The 17,451-nt window shown below is 43.9% G+C and overlaps 1 protein-coding gene across 5 annotated transcripts in view; it reads right to left on the bottom strand.

The window, feature by feature from the left end:
* SANBR (SANT and BTB domain regulator of CSR) overlaps positions 1–17,451 on the bottom strand; it is a 90,465-nt gene that overhangs the window by 33,865 nt on the left and 39,149 nt on the right. For all 5 annotated transcript variants that reach the window (XM_082248943.1, XM_082248945.1, XM_082248946.1 and 2 more), the window contains exons 5-8: positions 4,295–4,388; positions 2,388–2,626; positions 812–870; positions 258–418 (exon numbers count right to left, since the gene is read on the bottom strand). In XM_082248943.1, the coding sequence (XP_082105069.1) occupies positions 258–418; positions 812–870; positions 2,388–2,626; positions 4,295–4,388 (553 nt within the window). The remainder of the gene's footprint in view (positions 1–257; positions 419–811; positions 871–2,387; positions 2,627–4,294; positions 4,389–17,451) is intronic.

Below are 17,451 nucleotides of genomic sequence, written 5' to 3'. Positions count from 1 at the left end.
AAGTCGCCTGGCAAGTCGTAATAGTGTGAACCGGCTCTTAGGCTAACATTTTCAAACGAAGATTTACAAAATCATTAAAAAACTACGCTTTCCTTTAATTTTTACCCAGGATAGCTGGACAGTAGTAAACCTAAAAGAATCACTATGCCACCCCGAAAATGTGTTATTGTTACAAGTATGGAATTAACAATCGTGTTCCAACAGTGCTTTATGCAAAGAAAACTACATTTACATTTTTGTTATGTTGTTATTTATACCTCTTAAATTTGTCTTTTCTGTCTTTTATATCATCTGCCTCATTATGAGTGAAGAGATCAGTGATCCTGGTTAATAGGTTGGCATTAATGCAGTTCATATTGCACGGGGTGGCTACAATGGCACTCATGTTCTTGTGACAGTATTTTATGCATTCCTCTACCTATACAAATAAAGAATAAAAAGGAACAATAAATAAAAAATATGATTCAGGTTTAACTGTCATGCATTGTATGAGCATTAAAATCAAGTGATATTTGGATAGTGGGAAGTTAAACAGAAGAGGTAAATATATCCAGGGTATATTAAACTGGCAAGTCACTTCCAAAAAGCGCTGTGTGCAAAATAGACAGATTCCTAGGCAAGATCATAGGTGAAATGAAAAAAAAAAAAAAAAACCTGAACAATAAAAATAATGCAGCTTCTGCATTTACGGACTGGTAAGCTGCAAAATATTACATTTTTATTCCTGGGTGTAAAGATATTTTTAGAGGAATTTGTTTATTATAGGCATGATTCTGTATAAAAAAACATGAATTAGGTATAATGTACTCACCAATGAATGCATCTTTAAAAATTCAGATGATATTAGTATTGAAATAACATTCCCAGGTTCTGCAAAAAAAATAAAAAATAAATCTACTTTTAGATAAAGAAGCAAATTAGCCAAGAGAATAAAATAGCAGTCTGACAGACTATATAGCATCTGAAAAAATTGTATCCACCAAAAAAGGTCTCACAGTCATGGATGAAGGCTTTCAGAAAGGGATAGGAAGGCTTCAGACAATTGGAATTGTGTGAACATATGAAGCTCTAAAAAGACAAAAAAATATTTTGTCCACAGTTCGGCAATGTAGTTCACCAAAGACCATAAGATGTTGTAAAGACCCAGTGGATGATACATGCACCTACAGATCTACCATATAAAAGTAAAATTTATGAAAATGCTTTTCTTTTTTAAATGTATTAGGGGAATAACCGTAACGCCCACACAGAGGCTAAAATTTCTGATAGGAGATAAAGATTCAGGATAGAGCGATCAAACATTTGCATCAGTAAACTTTCAAGGCCTATAAGAAGGTGTTGCTTGAGGGCCCATCATGAGCTTAAAATTTTCAGATAGGTGTTCTCAGGGCTTTATTCAGGGGGAACGCAGGGGAACGCAGGTCCGGCACCTCCAGTCTGAATATATGCAATGGCAAAGGGATGCTGGAGTCAGTGGGGTGAGCTGAGTAGCCTATTGATGCTGGATGCTGAGGGATCCATTGTTGCTGGGGTGAATCTATTGTTCCTGGAGGGCATTTTGTTGTGGGGGGGGTTACTGTTGCAGTGGAGGATTTATTGTTGCTTGGGGGGAACTATGGTTGCTGGGGGGCTATTGTTGTTGGGGGGGTCTATTGTTGCAGGGGAGGATTTATTGGGGGGGGGGGCGATTGTTGCAGGGGAGGATTTATTGTTGCTGGGGGGATCTATTGTTGGGGGGGGGGTCTATTGTTGCTGATTCCAGGGAATCTATTTTACTGCTTTTCTAGTTATCATTAACAAATTCTATACAAATTACCTAGAACCACAACATGATACTTGGTTCTGTATTCTCTAAAATGGGGGGTACTGGGAGGTGGGTAGAGGGTGGAACCAAAGGACAGCGCTCGGAGGTGGGTAGGGGGTGGAGACAAGGGGTGACTCAGAAGAGGGGAGTACCTGCACCTATTATCGGAGATAAAAAGCTCTGGGTGTTCGGATTCACTAGTTAGGTAAGGTAGGCCAGCCAGAACAAAATGAGGAAGGGTGGGGTGGGGTGGGAGTTAGGGAGAGAGGTGGAAAGTAAACAGGTATAGTAAAAACTGGTAGGTGAAGGGGAAAAGTATAAGCCAGGGCAGGGGGAAGGGATCAGGGAAGGTTTTCAAGGGCAGAAAGCAGGGTAGGAAGTCAGGGACAATGCAGAGGAATGGGTAATGGGGGAGGCATACATAAGGATGTATCCCCACAGGCTCGAGCCTGAGGGCCAAGCAAATAACGCAGTCTAAAAGAGTTAAAAAGTAAGCTACGGTTCCCATATTTTAAGAAATTCAGGATGCGAGTCATTAAGAATGCTACCAGCATCATATTCCAAAAAAAAAGATTTTACTTACCAAGCTTTGGTGTCTCTTGCTGGTCACTGTCCTCTGCATTACGTTTAACATATTTTATCAGCCAATCAAAGATGTGCACATCACAGTGGACAGAAATGTCCACTTCCTCCCAACGTTGGGAATCTGTGGTTAAATACTCTGCAAAATACTTCATCTCGGATATCAGCAGATCCCGAGGACATGTGAAATCTTCCTTAAGGTTCTTGGCTTCATCACATACATGAATGACCATATTGGGCCTTTAAAAAAGAATTAAAGATTTTAAAAAATGTTAGAATTGTCACATACAGCTATAAATGACAAGCATACAGTAGATCCAAACAATGACTGGACAACATTCTAGAACAGTGTTTTATCATAAAACCATGCTATCGTTCCATAAAACACAATTCCCCGTTTTTGGCATGCTTTCTTGTATTTCGGTGCTGCTGATCTTCATTACTGCTCTTGACCAGTTTCCGGATAGTGATCAGTAGACCACATCTGCTTAACCGGTTGCCGACTGCGCACAGTATATTTACTGCGGCAGTCAGCCCCGGCCAGGCAGAGTGACGTAGATCTACGTCACTCGCCTGTCACTGCTATTAGAGCCAATAGCGGGCGAGCGAGCGCCCGCCTCGGCTCGGCATGCGCCCGCCTCGGCTCGTTCAGGGAGGAGTGCGGGCATGTGACCGGCGGACCCGATGTCCGCCGGTCACACTACGATCGCCGGTACAGCGGGAGAAAGACAGAGCGGCTTATGTAAACAAGCCGCCTGTCATTCTCCCTGTGTAAAAATGCAGATCAGACGGTTCTACTATGTAGAACCGTTGATCTTTGTTTTTACACCAATAGCATTGTCCCACTACAGTTAGAATCACGCCCCTAGGACACACTTAACCCCTCCCTGTCCAATACAGTTAACCCCATTCCCTGCCAGTGTCATTTTTGCAGTAACAGTGCATATATATAGCACTGATTACTGCAGTAATGTCACTGGTAACCCCAAAAGTGTCAAAAATGTCAGTCAAGGGTCCGATCTGTCCGCCGCAATGTCGCAGTACCGCAAAAAAAAAAAAAAAAAAAAAAAAAAAAAAAAAAAATCGCAGATCGCCGCCATTACTCGTTAAAAAAAAAAAACACCAAAAATGTTTCCCTTTGTTAGTAAACGCGATAACTTTTGCGCAAACCAATCAAAATACGCTTTTTGCGATTTTTTTTACCAAACATATGTAGCATAAAACAATTTGGCCGAAAATGTTAAAAAATTTTGATTTTTACATTATTTTTTGGGGGAATTTCATATAAAAAAAAGTGAAAATATTGTTATTTTTGCAAAAATTACGCTCTTTTTTTGTTTATAGCGCATGATCAAAAAAATCGCACAGGTGATCAAATACCACCAAAAGAAAGCTCTGTTTGTGGGAAAAAAAGGACGTGAAATTCGTTTAGGTACAGCTTTGCACGACCGCGCAATTGTCCGTTAAAGTCACGCAGTAACAAATCGCAAAAAAAACCCTGGTGAGGAAGGGGGTAAAATCTTCCGGGGCTTAAGTGGTTAATGTGTCAGTATGACCACTAGTAGTCTCCAGCAGGGGTGCATGTCACAGGGTGACTGACAACGCAGAGGCATGAATGGGAGACAATATTCTCCCCATAACAGAAAGTACCCGAACAAGGACCTTCATGGTAGGATCACCATGTATACTTTAAATGAGAGCTGCAGATTTAAAAAGCCTGAAAACAACTTGAAATTACATTGGCATGTCCATACGAGAGTTTAGTGACTGGGTTTAGAACTACTTTAGTTGGCACTTTTGCACTATTGGTGAGAATCTTTCAACAAATTCTTAGTAAAAATTCTTTAGTGCATACCATGTTCTCCTTTTATATGACCCATTAAAGACAGGAAAAAAACATTTTCATACCCCTGGCTTCCATCAGTATTTTCTGCATCCACAGACGGGGAAGATGTTTCGTTCTCTGCAGAACATTTTCTTCCTGATGCAGCACCAGATCTTCCTTCAACACAAGAAGAATATTCCCTGTGATTCTAGCAAGCAGTCCTTAAAACAGTGTAGGATCAAGGCTTTTGTAAAATTAGGGCATACAGATACAAACACTTAAATGGCCAATGGAAGATATTTTTTTTCAAATGAAAGAACACAAAAAAAACTATTTTGGATTCAAGCATTTAATGTGAAGCATGCTTAAAGAGGACCTTCAAAGATGGCCTCCACCATATACAATAAAAAGTTGTGAATATTCATCTAACCTGAAGAAACTCCAACAACTGCTAGTGGCTGGTCAAGAAACCAAAGTATTTTTCATGTGATCTGCCTAGGGGTGACAATCAGACAGCAGAGCCTCTGCCTAAACAATGCAGTGCAGAAGCTATGTTATGTGCTTAATGTAAATAATCATAACAGTATGTGCTATTCTAAAAAAAAAAAAAAAAACAAAAAAAAAAACACAACAACAACATTGTGTGTGTGTGTGTGTGTGTGTGTGTGTGTGTGTGTGTGTGTGTGTGTGTGTGTGTGTGTGTGTGTGTGTGTGTGTGTGTGTGTGTGTGTGTGTATATATATATATATATATATATATATATATATATATATATATATATATATATACATACATACATACATACATACATACACACACACACGCACAGTATCTCACAAACGCAGAGAGCACATCCCTCGCATTTTTGTTAATATTTTATTCTATCTTTTCATGCAACAACACTGAATAAATGACACTTTGCTACAATGTAAAGTAGTGAGTGTACAGCTTGTATAACAGTGTCAATTTGCTGTCCCCTCAAAATAACAAAAAACACACAGCCATTAATGTCTAAACCGCTGGCAACAAAAGTGAGTACACCCTTAAGTGAAAATGTCCAAATTGGGCCCAAAGTGCCAATATTTTGTGTGGCCACTATTCTTTTCCAGCACTGCCTTAACCTTCTTGGGCATGAAGTTTACCAGAGCTTCACAGGTTGCCACTGGAGTCCTCTGCCACTCCTCCATGACGACATCACAGAGCTGGTGGATGTTAGAGACCTTGCGCTCATCCACCCTCCATTTGAGGATGCCCCACAGATGCTCAATAGGGTTTAGATCTGGATACATGCTTGGCCAGTCCATCACCTTTACCCTCAGCTTCTTTAGCAAGGCAGTGGTCGTCTTGGAGGTTTGTTTGGGGTCGTTATGTTGGAATACTGCCCTGCAGCCCAGTCTCCAAATGGAGGGGATCGTGTATGTCACAGTACATGTTGGCATTCATGGTTCCTTCAATAAACTGTAGCTCCCCAGTGCCGGCAGCACTCATGCAGCCCGACCATGACACTTCCACCCACCATGCTTGGCTGGTTGCCGCCATACACGATTGACACCATCTGAACCAAATACGTTTATCTTAGCCTTGTCAGACCGCAGGACATGGTTCCAGTAATCCATGTCCTTAGTCTGCTTGTCTTCAGCAAACTGTTTGCAGACTTTCTTGTGCATCATCTTTAGAAGAGGCTTCCTTTTGGGATGATAGCCATGCAGACCAATTTGATGCAGTGTGCGGCATTTGGTCTGAGCACTGACAGCCTGACCCCCCCCCCCCCCCCACACCCCATTCAACCTCTGCAGCAATGCTGGCAGCACTCATACGTCTTTTTCCTAAAGACAACCTCTGGATATGAAGCTGAGCACATGCACTCAACTTCTTTGGTCGACCATGGCGAGGCCTATTCTGAGTGGAACCTGTCATGTTAAACCACTGTATGGTCTTGGTCACCGTGCTGCAGCTCAGTTTCAGGGTCTTGGCAATCTTCCTACAGCCTAGGCCATCTTTATGTAGAGCAACAATTCTTTTTTCAGATCCTCAGAGAGTTCTTTGCCATGAGGTGCCATGTTGAACTTCCAGTGACCAGTATGAGAAAATGAGAGCGATAACACCAAATTTAACACCCCTGCTCCCCATTCATACCCGAGACCTTGTAACAGTAATGAGTCACATGACACCGGGGAGGGAAAATGGCTAATTGGGCCCAATTTGTACATTGTCACTTAGGGGTGTACTCACTTTTGTTGCCAGCGGTTAAGACATTAATGGCTGTGTGTTGAGTTATTTTGAGGGGACAGCAAATATACACTGTTATACAAGCTGTACACTCACTTCTTTACATTGTAGCAAAGTGTCATTTTTTCAGTGTTGTCACATGAAACTATATAATAAAATATTTACAAAAATGTGAGGGGTGTACTCACTTTTGTGAGATGAAGTGTATATATATATTTATATATAAAAAAAACACACACACAATTGTCAAAAGTATTGGGACACCTGTCTTTACACGCACATGAACTTTAATGGCATCCCAGACTTCGTCCGTAGGGTTCAATATTGAGTTGGCCTACCCTTTGCAGCTATAACAGCCATCCACAAGGTTTAGGAGTGTGTCTATGGGAATGTTTGACCATTCTTCCAGAAGCGCATTTTAAATGACAGGCACTGCTGTGGACGAGAAGCCCTGGCTCTCAGTCTCCACTCTAATTCATCCCAAAGGTGTTCTATCAGGTTAAGGTCAGGGCAGTCAAGTTTCTCCACCCCAAACTCACTCATCTATGTCTTTATGGACCTTGCACCCCAAACTCGCTCATTCTCCTGGATGAGCGACACTGCCATTCAGCTTGTGTTCCAGCTTCCCCCAGCAAATCTGCCTCCAACACACTCCATCACTTGCCGCCAGCCTGGATGTCACCGATACTCCCCAGAATGACACGCACTACATCCATCTCCATTCATGAGTGCACATTCTCTTCATCCTAAAATGACATTTACTTGATTAATGGCCCTCAAATGGAGGCGCCCTCTTCTTTATGTATGCATATCTGTATTAGGTACTCAGGACCCTTATAAAGAGGAGCTGCTACCACTTGTACTCTAATTTTAGCAGACTTTAAGGCCCCTTTCACGCTCTGTCGTGATTTTAACTCGACTTTGACTGGACTTGAAGCAATGCCTGTGTAATCTTAAGGTCTATGGACCTCAAGTCGCATCAAAGTCAGACCAAAGCAAGGACTACTTTGAAGTTGCACAGATATGAATGGTACTCATTGGAAATCATGGGGTACGACGTCATGCGATTTTGCAGTCCCAAGACAGGTCGCACAAGTGTAAAATGGGGCATAAATGTCACATTGTTTTGTTTTTGTTTTCAAAAATAATAATTTTTACCGTTTCAACGGTATAACAGTAGCACTGTAGTTTTCTCTTTACAGGCTGCATATAGGCCTTGTTTACATGAGGCAATTTAATCCGTGCTCTATGCAGGGCTGTGTTTAGGGATGCGCAGGTGTTGCATGCATCCTTGTGCAAGCAGTCCCATAGCTGTAAATTGGGATGCAGCGGCTGCACAAATATAGCCGCTGCTCCCAATGTGGCTGATGCAGGTGCAGGGCCCCGAATGCACCCTAGGAATGTGCTACGTTTTTAGCTGCTAAGGGCTGTGGCAGTCGAAAGTTAAAATGCCCTGTTCCGGCAGCATAATTGGGAGCCGGAATGCTGCTTCCATTCAGACAAGCAGCAGTCTGGGTCTCCAGTGGTCCAACAAGCCCCCCTGCACACTGTTCCAATCAACAGAGCTCTCTCATTATTAAAAATGTTTTACCTGTCCAGAGTTAGGGTTTAATTTATCCACGGATTAGCCAATTTTGCTCTTAGGTTTTTTGTATTGTACAGAAAAAATATACACGTCCATCCAGTTCAACCTATGTGTGTGTGTAATTTTTATTCTCTAACAATTCCCATAAGTTCCGTATATTCTGCTTCTTGAGGGAAGACAACTTCAAGTCTTTTGAAGCCATCGACACTCTCAGCTAGTAACACTTCCTGGGGGAGGGAGTTCCACATTTTTACTGCTCTAACAGTAAAGAACCTTTTCCACAATCTAAGGTTACACCTCCCTTCTTCTAGCCTTAAAATCGTGGCCACGTGTCCTTTCCAGGGACTGTAAAGTAAACTGTTTATTACAGTTACTGAAGTCACCAGTGATATTTTTGGACTTTGTAATTATATCCCCTCCTAATTGCCTCGTTTCCAGAGTGAATCATTGTAATCTATGGAATTGATCCCCATAGCTGAGCTACTCCATCCCTCTTATTTGTTTTTCATCGCTGATTGCTTTCTAATTTAATAACATCTTTCCTGAGATTTGGTGCCCAAAAGTGAACTGCATATTCAAGGTGAGGCAGATCCAGTGTTTTGTAAAGGAGTAGAGGCTTTTATCTCGTAAATGTTGTTGTAGCTTGGCCTAATATATTGTGCATTTTTTTATTTTGTGATTTTAGGGTCTCCTTTTATTACAAAAACCTGCTCTTCTATTAGAGTACAGTTCTTTTTTCTTTTTAACAGAAAAATAATACAGTTCTTCTTTAAAAGCAGCTCTTTGGTTAAGGTAAAATTGGGATTTTCGACTTACCATTTCTCTGATGTTAATTGACGGATACAGCTCCTTATCTTCTTGAACATTGGGTTATACTGCCCCCTACAGGAGTAGGACACTAATCAGAAAAAAGCTGGACTATGCCTATGGGGCAGTCCCAAGGGGTATACTCGAACTCTCAGCTATAGGCACTCAGTTTTGTTACAAGCAGTGTCAGAAGAAAGCCAACTCCACAGGGGTGGGTGCTGTGTCCGTCAATGAACATCAGAGAAATGGATTTTACGTTAACCACTTAAGCCCCGGAAGATTTTACCCCCTTCCTGACCAGGGGGTATTTTGCGATTCGGCACTGCGTGACTTTAACGGACAATTGCGCGGTCGTGCGACGCTGTACCTAAACGAATTTGACGTCCTTTTTTTCCTACAAACAGAGCTTTCTTTTGGTGGTATTTGATCACCTGTGCGATTTTTTGATCACGCGCTATAAACAAAAAAAGAGCGTCAAAAAAGAGCGTCAAATAACAATATTTTTCACATTTTTTTATATGAAATTCCCCCCAAAAAAAAAGTAAAAATCAAAATTTTTTAAAATTTTCGGCCAATTTGTTTTATGCTACCTATGTTTGGTAAAAAAAAAAAAAATCGCAAAAAGCGTATTTTGATTGGTTTGCGCAAAAGTTATCGCGTTTACTAACAAAGGGAAAGATTTTTGTCATTTTTGTTGTTTTTTTTTTAACGCGTAATGGCGGCGATCTGCGATTTTTTTTGCGGTACTGCGACATTGGGGCGGACAGATCGGACCCTTGACTGACATTTGTGACACTTTTGGGGTTACCAGTGACATTTCTACAGTAATCAGTGCTATACATATGCACTGTTACTGTAAAAATACACTGGTTGTGAAGGGGTTAACTTTATTTGGAAGGGAGGGGCTGTGTGTATCCCTAGGGGCGTGCTTTCTACTGTGATTGGCTGTGGCTTGAGCTGTAAGGACACTGATCAACGGATCTACATACTAGATCCGTTTTATCAGTGTCTTTACAGCGAGGAGAATGACAGGCAGCTTGTTTACACAAGCTGCCTGACATTCTCCCTCTCCCCCGCCGATCGCCGAGTGACCGGCGGACATCGGGTCCGCTGGTCACACGCGCGGGGGGGGGGGTCCGGGAGCGCGCCTCCGGGGGCGCGCGCTCGCTCCCTAGACCCTCACAAGCTAGTGACGTAGCCCTACGTCACTTTGCCTGTGAGGGGCTGACTGCCGACGTAGATCGGCGTTAGGCAGTCGGCAAGTGGTTAAGTCAAAAACCCCATTTTCTCTTTCGTTCATTGACGGAAACAGGTCCTTATCTTGACCATTGGGACATCCCAAAGCAGTGTCAAACATGAGGGGTGGGAACAGCAAGAAAAAATTACCAAGTCTAAATCGTACCCAACCAGGTAACATGGAGCTCACCTAAAAAAAACAATATACCCTCAAAGAGGCCCAGGTCCTCTAAACAGCAGCCTGCAATATCTTGCGGCCAAAAGAAGCATCCGCAGGTGCCAACACATCCACCTTATAAAACTTTGTGAAAGTGTGCACAAACGACCAGGTGGCCGCCTTGCAAACCTGCATCACTGATGCCTAATGATGGAAGGCCTAGGTGGCACAAAACGCCTGAGTAGAGTGTGCCTTAACAGGGAAAGGAAGAACCTAACCCCTAACTGAATAGGCCTGAATCACTGTCTGTCTGATCCATCTGGAAATGGTCGCAGCAGAAGCGGCCAACCCTTTCCCAGGTCCATCTGTCTATTTACAAATAGAGTCTGACTTCCAAAAAGACTCTGTAGCTGCCAGGTACACTCTGATTGCCCGAACCACATCCAGGGAATGCAAGCCAATTTCCTTAGGATGTTTAGGCCTGAGACATAGGAAAGGCAACACAATGTCTTTATTCAAATGGAAATCAGAGACGACCTTTGGAAAGAACGAAGGACAGGTACGAAGGACCACCCTATCTCTGTGAACCACCAGGTGAGGTGAACGACAAGACAACGTCACCAGTTCCAACACCCTGCGGGCAGCAGTAATAGCCACCAAAATGGCCACCTTCTGGAAAAATGTAGGCAGGGGAAGTGTCGAACTCCCTGGATAAATGTACGCACCAAGGAATGTGTGGTCAATGGACGTTGAAAGAAAACCGCCAAGGCCGAAACCTGGCCCTTGATGGTACTCAAGGCCAGGCGCTGCTCAACCCCCCCCCCCCCCCCCCGTTGGAGGAAAGCCAAGATTCGAGCCACTGAAAAGGAGTGAGGGAGAGCCCCAAGAGACTCACACCACACAATGTATGTCTTCCAAGTATGATGGTAGATCTTCTTGGAGGTAGATTTTCAAGCCTTTAACAGTGTAGTAATTACCCATTCAGACAAACCTCTATCCTTCACCACCTGGCTTTCAACAGCTAAGCAATTAAAGCCAGCAACTCTAAAGCAGGATGGGAAATTGGCCCTTGGGACAGCAGATCTTCCCTGAGATAAAGGCTCCAAGGAGCATCGGCGACCAGCTGTACCAGATCGGCGTACCAAGAACAGCAAGACCAGTCTGGAGCAACTAGAATGAACGGAATCCCTTTTGCCTCAATCCTGCACAGGAGTCTTGGCAGAAGTTTGAGAGGAGGGAAGGCGTACATCAAACGATACTGACTCCAAGGAGCCACTAATGCGTCTCTGGCATCGGCCAGAGGATCCAGAGACAGTGCTACAAACCTCTGTACCTTCCTTTGAATGTGTACAGCAGAGAGGGCAGGAACAAATCGGTCTGTCGACCTTAGAACGTCGGCTACTTCCCGAGACACCAGGACACTTCTTTTCCCCTCTTGGTGATTGACATAGACCAAGGCCGTGGTATTTTCCGATTGAATTAGTACCGGACACCCCTGAAGACGAATTGTCCAATGATCCAGACAATGTCTGATTGCTCGGAATTCCAGTACATTAATCGGCAGGGCAGTCTGGACCCTTCCAGAGTCCAGACACCCTGAGCATAATCTGTGCTGAGGACGCCTACCCACCCAGACCGGCTGGCATACTTGGTGAGAACCTTCCAGTACAGGGGGGAGAAAGGATTTTCCCTGTCGTGCAAGCCCAGAGGGATGGCCGTCTGCTGGAAAACAGAAGCTAAATTGCCTCCTGCAATATCTGGAGTTTTTCCTAGAGAAAAAAAAAAAAAAAACTCTGGCTGAGGCGTCCAGAGTTAGGCCAAGATAGTTGAGTTTTGTGCACAGAACCAGGAGCAGACTTCTAAAGGTTCAGAATCCAACCGAACTCCCTCAGAGTTCGCATAGTAATCTCCAAGTTGTCCATCAGAGCAGTCGGAGGCTCAGCTCACAGAAGATCATCCAGGTATCCCAGTACTATGATCCCCCACTGACGTAACAATGCTAGCACCGGGGCCAACACTTTTTTGAATACCCGAGGAGCGGAGGCGAGACCAAAGGGTAAACGGCACAAATTGATAATGCTCCTCACCCACGGCAAAGCGGATGAAGCGCTGGTGACCAGCACATATTGGAATGTGAAGGTAGGCGTCCCTGAGGTCGATAGAAGCGAGAAAATCTCCCTGATGTAGGTACGCCACTACCGTGCGAATGGACTTAATTTGGAACTTCTGTATCCACACAAAGCAGTTTAACGCCTTGAGGTCCAGAATTGGACGTATCTTGCCTTCCTTCCTGGGAACTGTAACAATCACCCCTTGAAGTAACAAGTCTTGCACTGCCCCAAAGAGACCCCATAAGCAATCTGGGGACAAGTGCAGGTTCGAAAGGAAGAACCTTTCTGGAGGATAAGACCAAAACTCGATCTTGTAGCTGGACGGAATGACTTTGTGAACCCACTTGTCCTATACCAGGGAGGTCCACAGATCCGGAAACAAGCGAATACGTCCCCCCACCCCAGATACGGATGAGGGAGCCCCTTTATGCAGAGGAAGCCTTGTCTGCAGGTCTGGAAGGGCCCGCTAGTGGCTTGCAAGACCATGTCCTCTTGGAATCTCCAGTGGAGGCCCTGACTTTTGACCACTTGTAGTGAGACCCTGAGGGACGAAAAGGCTTCTTATGAGTCGAGAAGAATGGCCCACATCTACGACAGGGCTCCTTGCCCTTGGTAGCCTGTGGTAGAAGAGTACACTTTTCCCCCCTGTGAGACCCTTAATGATGTCAAGCAAGGAAGCTCCAAACAGGTGATCCCCTACAAGGGGGAGATCAGATAAGGCCTTCTTAGAAGTCTGGTCCGCATACCAGCATTTTAGCCAGATAATATGCTGAAGAACCACTGCTGATTCAGACAGCCTAGAAATCAAAGGATCCGCATCCAAAGAGGCATCACAGATAAACTGTAGCCCCTGGACCCACCACAAAGGCAGGGGGAAGTTGTTTCCCATCCAGGCGTAAAAGTTTAGCCCACTTGGTCAGAGTTTGCGACACCAGGGCACTAGTAAATACCGGCCAAAGTGCCGAACCAGTCACAGTGAACATATGGGGGGCCAGATCCTCTGCACTTCTATCAGCCGGATTTTTAAAGGCTGGGGATTCCTCAACCGGAATTAAGGTAGCTTTATGTAACCTGAAAACCGGCGAGTGCCCTACAGATGGGACCGTCCACATTTTAAGCAGAGAACCCTCATAAGAATACCGAATAGCAAAACGCTTAGGGAACCACAAAAGTGCGTTTTGGACAACCCCACTGTTTTGTGATAATGTTGTTAAAGTAAGCAGAAAAGGGGAACACCCTCCCCACTTTTGGAGAGCTTGTGGGTGCCAAAAGGGACCGGCACCTCTGACACCGCATCAGCCGCAGCCTCCATTTTTGAACGTTTCATGCACTGACACAATCAGTGCATTCACCAGCGCCTTTTAAAGCGCAGCTAGAGGAGCAGAGGAATCATCCTTACTATCTGAGCACTCAGGGTGCGTTGACGCAGACCCAGTAGGGTGACTCAGGCCGAGGAATGCTGGGAGTCAGGCTGAGGCCAGGTTGTATGCGCCCTCCTGAGACGTTTAACTCGCAGGCCAGCCCCCGTCTAGTAGGGCTATGTCGCGGCCGACCTAGCGCAGAGCTGAAGTCTGCACACAATCGCTGGCCAGACTGGGGGGGGACCTCCTCGGTCTAGATTATCCAGTCTGTCGCCCAGTTTGGCAGTTGATTGTAGAGTTCACAGGAACAAAATACCAAAGATAGGAAAAAGTTTAATTTAAAAAGGAAAAAAAATTTTGCAGGACCAGAGATCCCAGCAAGGAACTAGGTCCTTACTCCTGAGTATACCCCCTGGAACTGCCCCATAGGCGTAGTCAAGCTTTTTCCTGCCAAGTGTCCTACTCCTGTAGGGGGCAGTATAACCAAATGGTCAAGAAGATAAGGAGCTGTGTCCGTCAATGAACAAAAGAGAAATGATATGTTAAAAAGCAGGCTAATAAGGAATTAAGCTATTGTGTTTTTTTTTGTTTTTTTTTTTTATGTTGAGTTATGGAACAGACATATTAAGCTTGACTCCAACCTTACCTTCAGTCTTCCACTCCGGTACATGCTCCTCTTCTGATTTCACTTCACACTTGGAGCTTTACAATGTATGCATTAGAAGCTGCATTAAGCCAGGCTTAGCCCACTTCATTTTCTGGCTGCAGAATGCCTGGCATCATTTAGCCCTTTTTTTTACCCAGCCTTACTTTCCCTTGCCTGCACCTTTCATCTATGAATTTCAGTTTATTCAATCATGGAGGTTCAACAACACAGGTAGAGATTACCTAAGGTAGACTCCCTAGGAATGCCCACTCCTCCAGAATGACCCCCCACCTATCAAGGCATTTTTATAGTTCTATAACAATAACCAGCCTACTGCTTGCATCAGGGCCGAGGGATCTTGAAAGGGATACTAAGGCAGGGTGCTGTGATGTTTTCAGAAAGCTATGTACAGCACCCAGACCCTCCCACCAGCCATGATGTTTCTGCATTGCATAGAGGAGCATAGGGGCCCAGTGATTAGGTCAATGGGTCTAAAAAAATATATATATATATATATATATATATATATATACACATATATACACACACACACACACATTATATATATATATATATATATATATATACACATATATATACATACATACATATATATTTTTCTTTTTTTTTTTTTTATTCCAAAATGTATTTGCATGCTAATTAGGGGAGGGGGGCAGAAATTGCAAAATATAAGCAGATTCAACTTCAGTTTTAAGCCATACCTTCTGTACTGAATAGACCATTCACACATGTACTATGTAAACTGCATATGGCCAATGTAAACAGGTGAGATTGTTGAAGAGTTTTGTGTCATTTATAGTAAAATTCTGAAAATAACTGTAAAGCCTCTCACATCTTCCTTTTCCTTGACCTAGCTTTGCTGCAATACCCTGGTAACATGTAAAGCAACATTGAGGCACGCAAGAGTAGAGTAGGGCTTAAACAAAGTGGTGTGTCACCACTTAAAAAAAAAATGTATTTCTAAAAGAACCAAGTACAGTTTCTACTTCTTTCCCTCCATTTCTACATTGCTTACATACAGGGCTGCATTAAAACAGGAAATAGGATATAATATTATCATTTTGTATCTACTTCTCTGCCTCCAATGGATGGGGCTTAGCGTTTAGCTGCAGGTGAAGTACACAGGTGCCCTGTCCAGCCCTGCTCCTGGCAGCCTGTCAAACATTATGAGCGACTGACAGCTGCTGAGGCTGAATAGGGCTGGCTGGTGCATTAAGTTCTACTAAGGCTTAGGGCAGAAAGCATTTAGGAACAAATTTCCAGAAGGTAGACTGCTTGTATTCCAGGGTCACATACTGCCCTATACTTTGGTACCTCTAGGTGCACCGTCCAGCCCCATCCAGCAGCAGTTTGCCTCTCCAAGGGCTTGACAGGCTGCTGGTAGCAGGGCACCTCTGTCCTTCGCCTGCAGCTAAACACCAGAACCCCATGCACTGTGGCTAAATGCCCAGTGTGCATGGGTAAAAATAAGAAAGCTGGGGAGACCCCGTGCGGACACCCTGGGAAAGGTAGTTGTTAAGGAGAACCAACAACGATATATAATGCAAAAACGTTTCTGTATTGAAAAAAATCTAATTATAAAATTAAATATTAGAAAAATCTACCCAGACACCTCATGTAAAACCACACAGACAACGTTGTCTCAGTGGGCACATTAAAAAGGGCCCCATTCACTCTCTCTAACAAACCACCAGTATGCAACATCAATATTGTTGTAGATGGATAGATGGGGGTTAAATGTGACTTAACACATTAATATGCACTTAGCTCTCAATGCAATGGCCGACCTAATTGGATATCCATTCAGAAGTTCCCCATATGCTGAATAGTTGTGCAGACATTGTTGCTTCTGCAATAGCATACTACTCAAAGCTACAGGTAAGCAGGTGAACAGTTAACAGATTGAAGGCCGCAAGGGATGGAGCAATCAAGGGTGTCTAGAGGTTTCTCACCAGTCTTCGGCACCCGACCAATCTCCTATCTCTGCCTGGAAATCCAGATCTCACTCCGGTAACAGCCTATGTGTTCACATAGGTTCGGACATGTAGTTGATAGATGGTGATGACAAACTGTCCTGTCTGTATTCACCAATGCTGGTTTGAGATCCGTGGCTGGCACTTGGCGTAATGTGGAACTGGCTGGGACGGCCGGTGGAATGCAGACTGGAGCGTAGGGTTCTGTGCGCTGCTTACGTCAGCGCGTTTCGCATACGTCACGTACGCCTCGTCAGGACCCTGTGCTCCAATCTGCGTCTCACCGGCCGCCCCAGCCAGTTCCGCATTACGCCAAGTGCTGGCCACGGATCTCAAACAAGCATTGGTAAATCTAGACAGAACAGTTTATCATCACCATTTATCGGCTACATGTCCGAACACATAGGCTGTTACCGAAGTGGGATCTGGATTTCCAGGCAGAGGTAGGAGATTGATCGGGTGCTGAAGACTAGTGAGAAACCTCTAGACACCCTCGATTGCTCCAACCCTTACGGCCTTCAATCTGTTACTGTTCACCTGTAGCTTTGAGTAGTCAGCTATTGCAGAAGAAACAATGTCTGCACAACTATTCAGCATATGGGGAACTTCTGAATGGATATCCAATTAGGTAGGCCATTGCATTGAGAGCTAGGTGCATAGCGATGTGTTAAGGCAGACCAAGTTTACTGCACCAGTGGCAGCCTGAACTTTTTCACTTGGGTTTCAGCAACAGCCGAGTAACCCCATTGGAGGCATCTCATCTGCTATTTTCTACTATCTGGGACTGGCTATAGGTGTTTTCCAACCATTGACATCATCTTTATTGATTTTTTTATATCGTTTTTTTGTTTGTTTTTGGATTATTTTTCTGGGGATCTGGTTCCATAGTAATAGGGGTTGCTTCATGACATGGATTAACTGATTTAACCCGCATCTACAACAATATTTATGTTGCATACCGGTGGTTTGTTAGAGTGAATGGGGCCGTTTTTAATGTGTTCACTGAGACAACGTTGTCTGTGTGGTTTTACATGAGGTGATTGGGTGGATTTTTTGAATATTTAATTTTGTAATTAGATTTTTTCAATAAAGAAACTTTTTTGCATTATATATC

The sequence above is a fragment of the Pelophylax lessonae genome (genome assembly GCF_965119305.1).
Source record: "Pelophylax lessonae genome assembly, chromosome: 3".
In the NCBI taxonomy this organism is placed as follows: Eukaryota; Metazoa; Chordata; class Amphibia; order Anura; family Ranidae; genus Pelophylax; species Pelophylax lessonae.
Note: the sequence above shows the minus strand (reverse complement) of the source record. Positions and strands in the feature narration are given on the sequence as shown.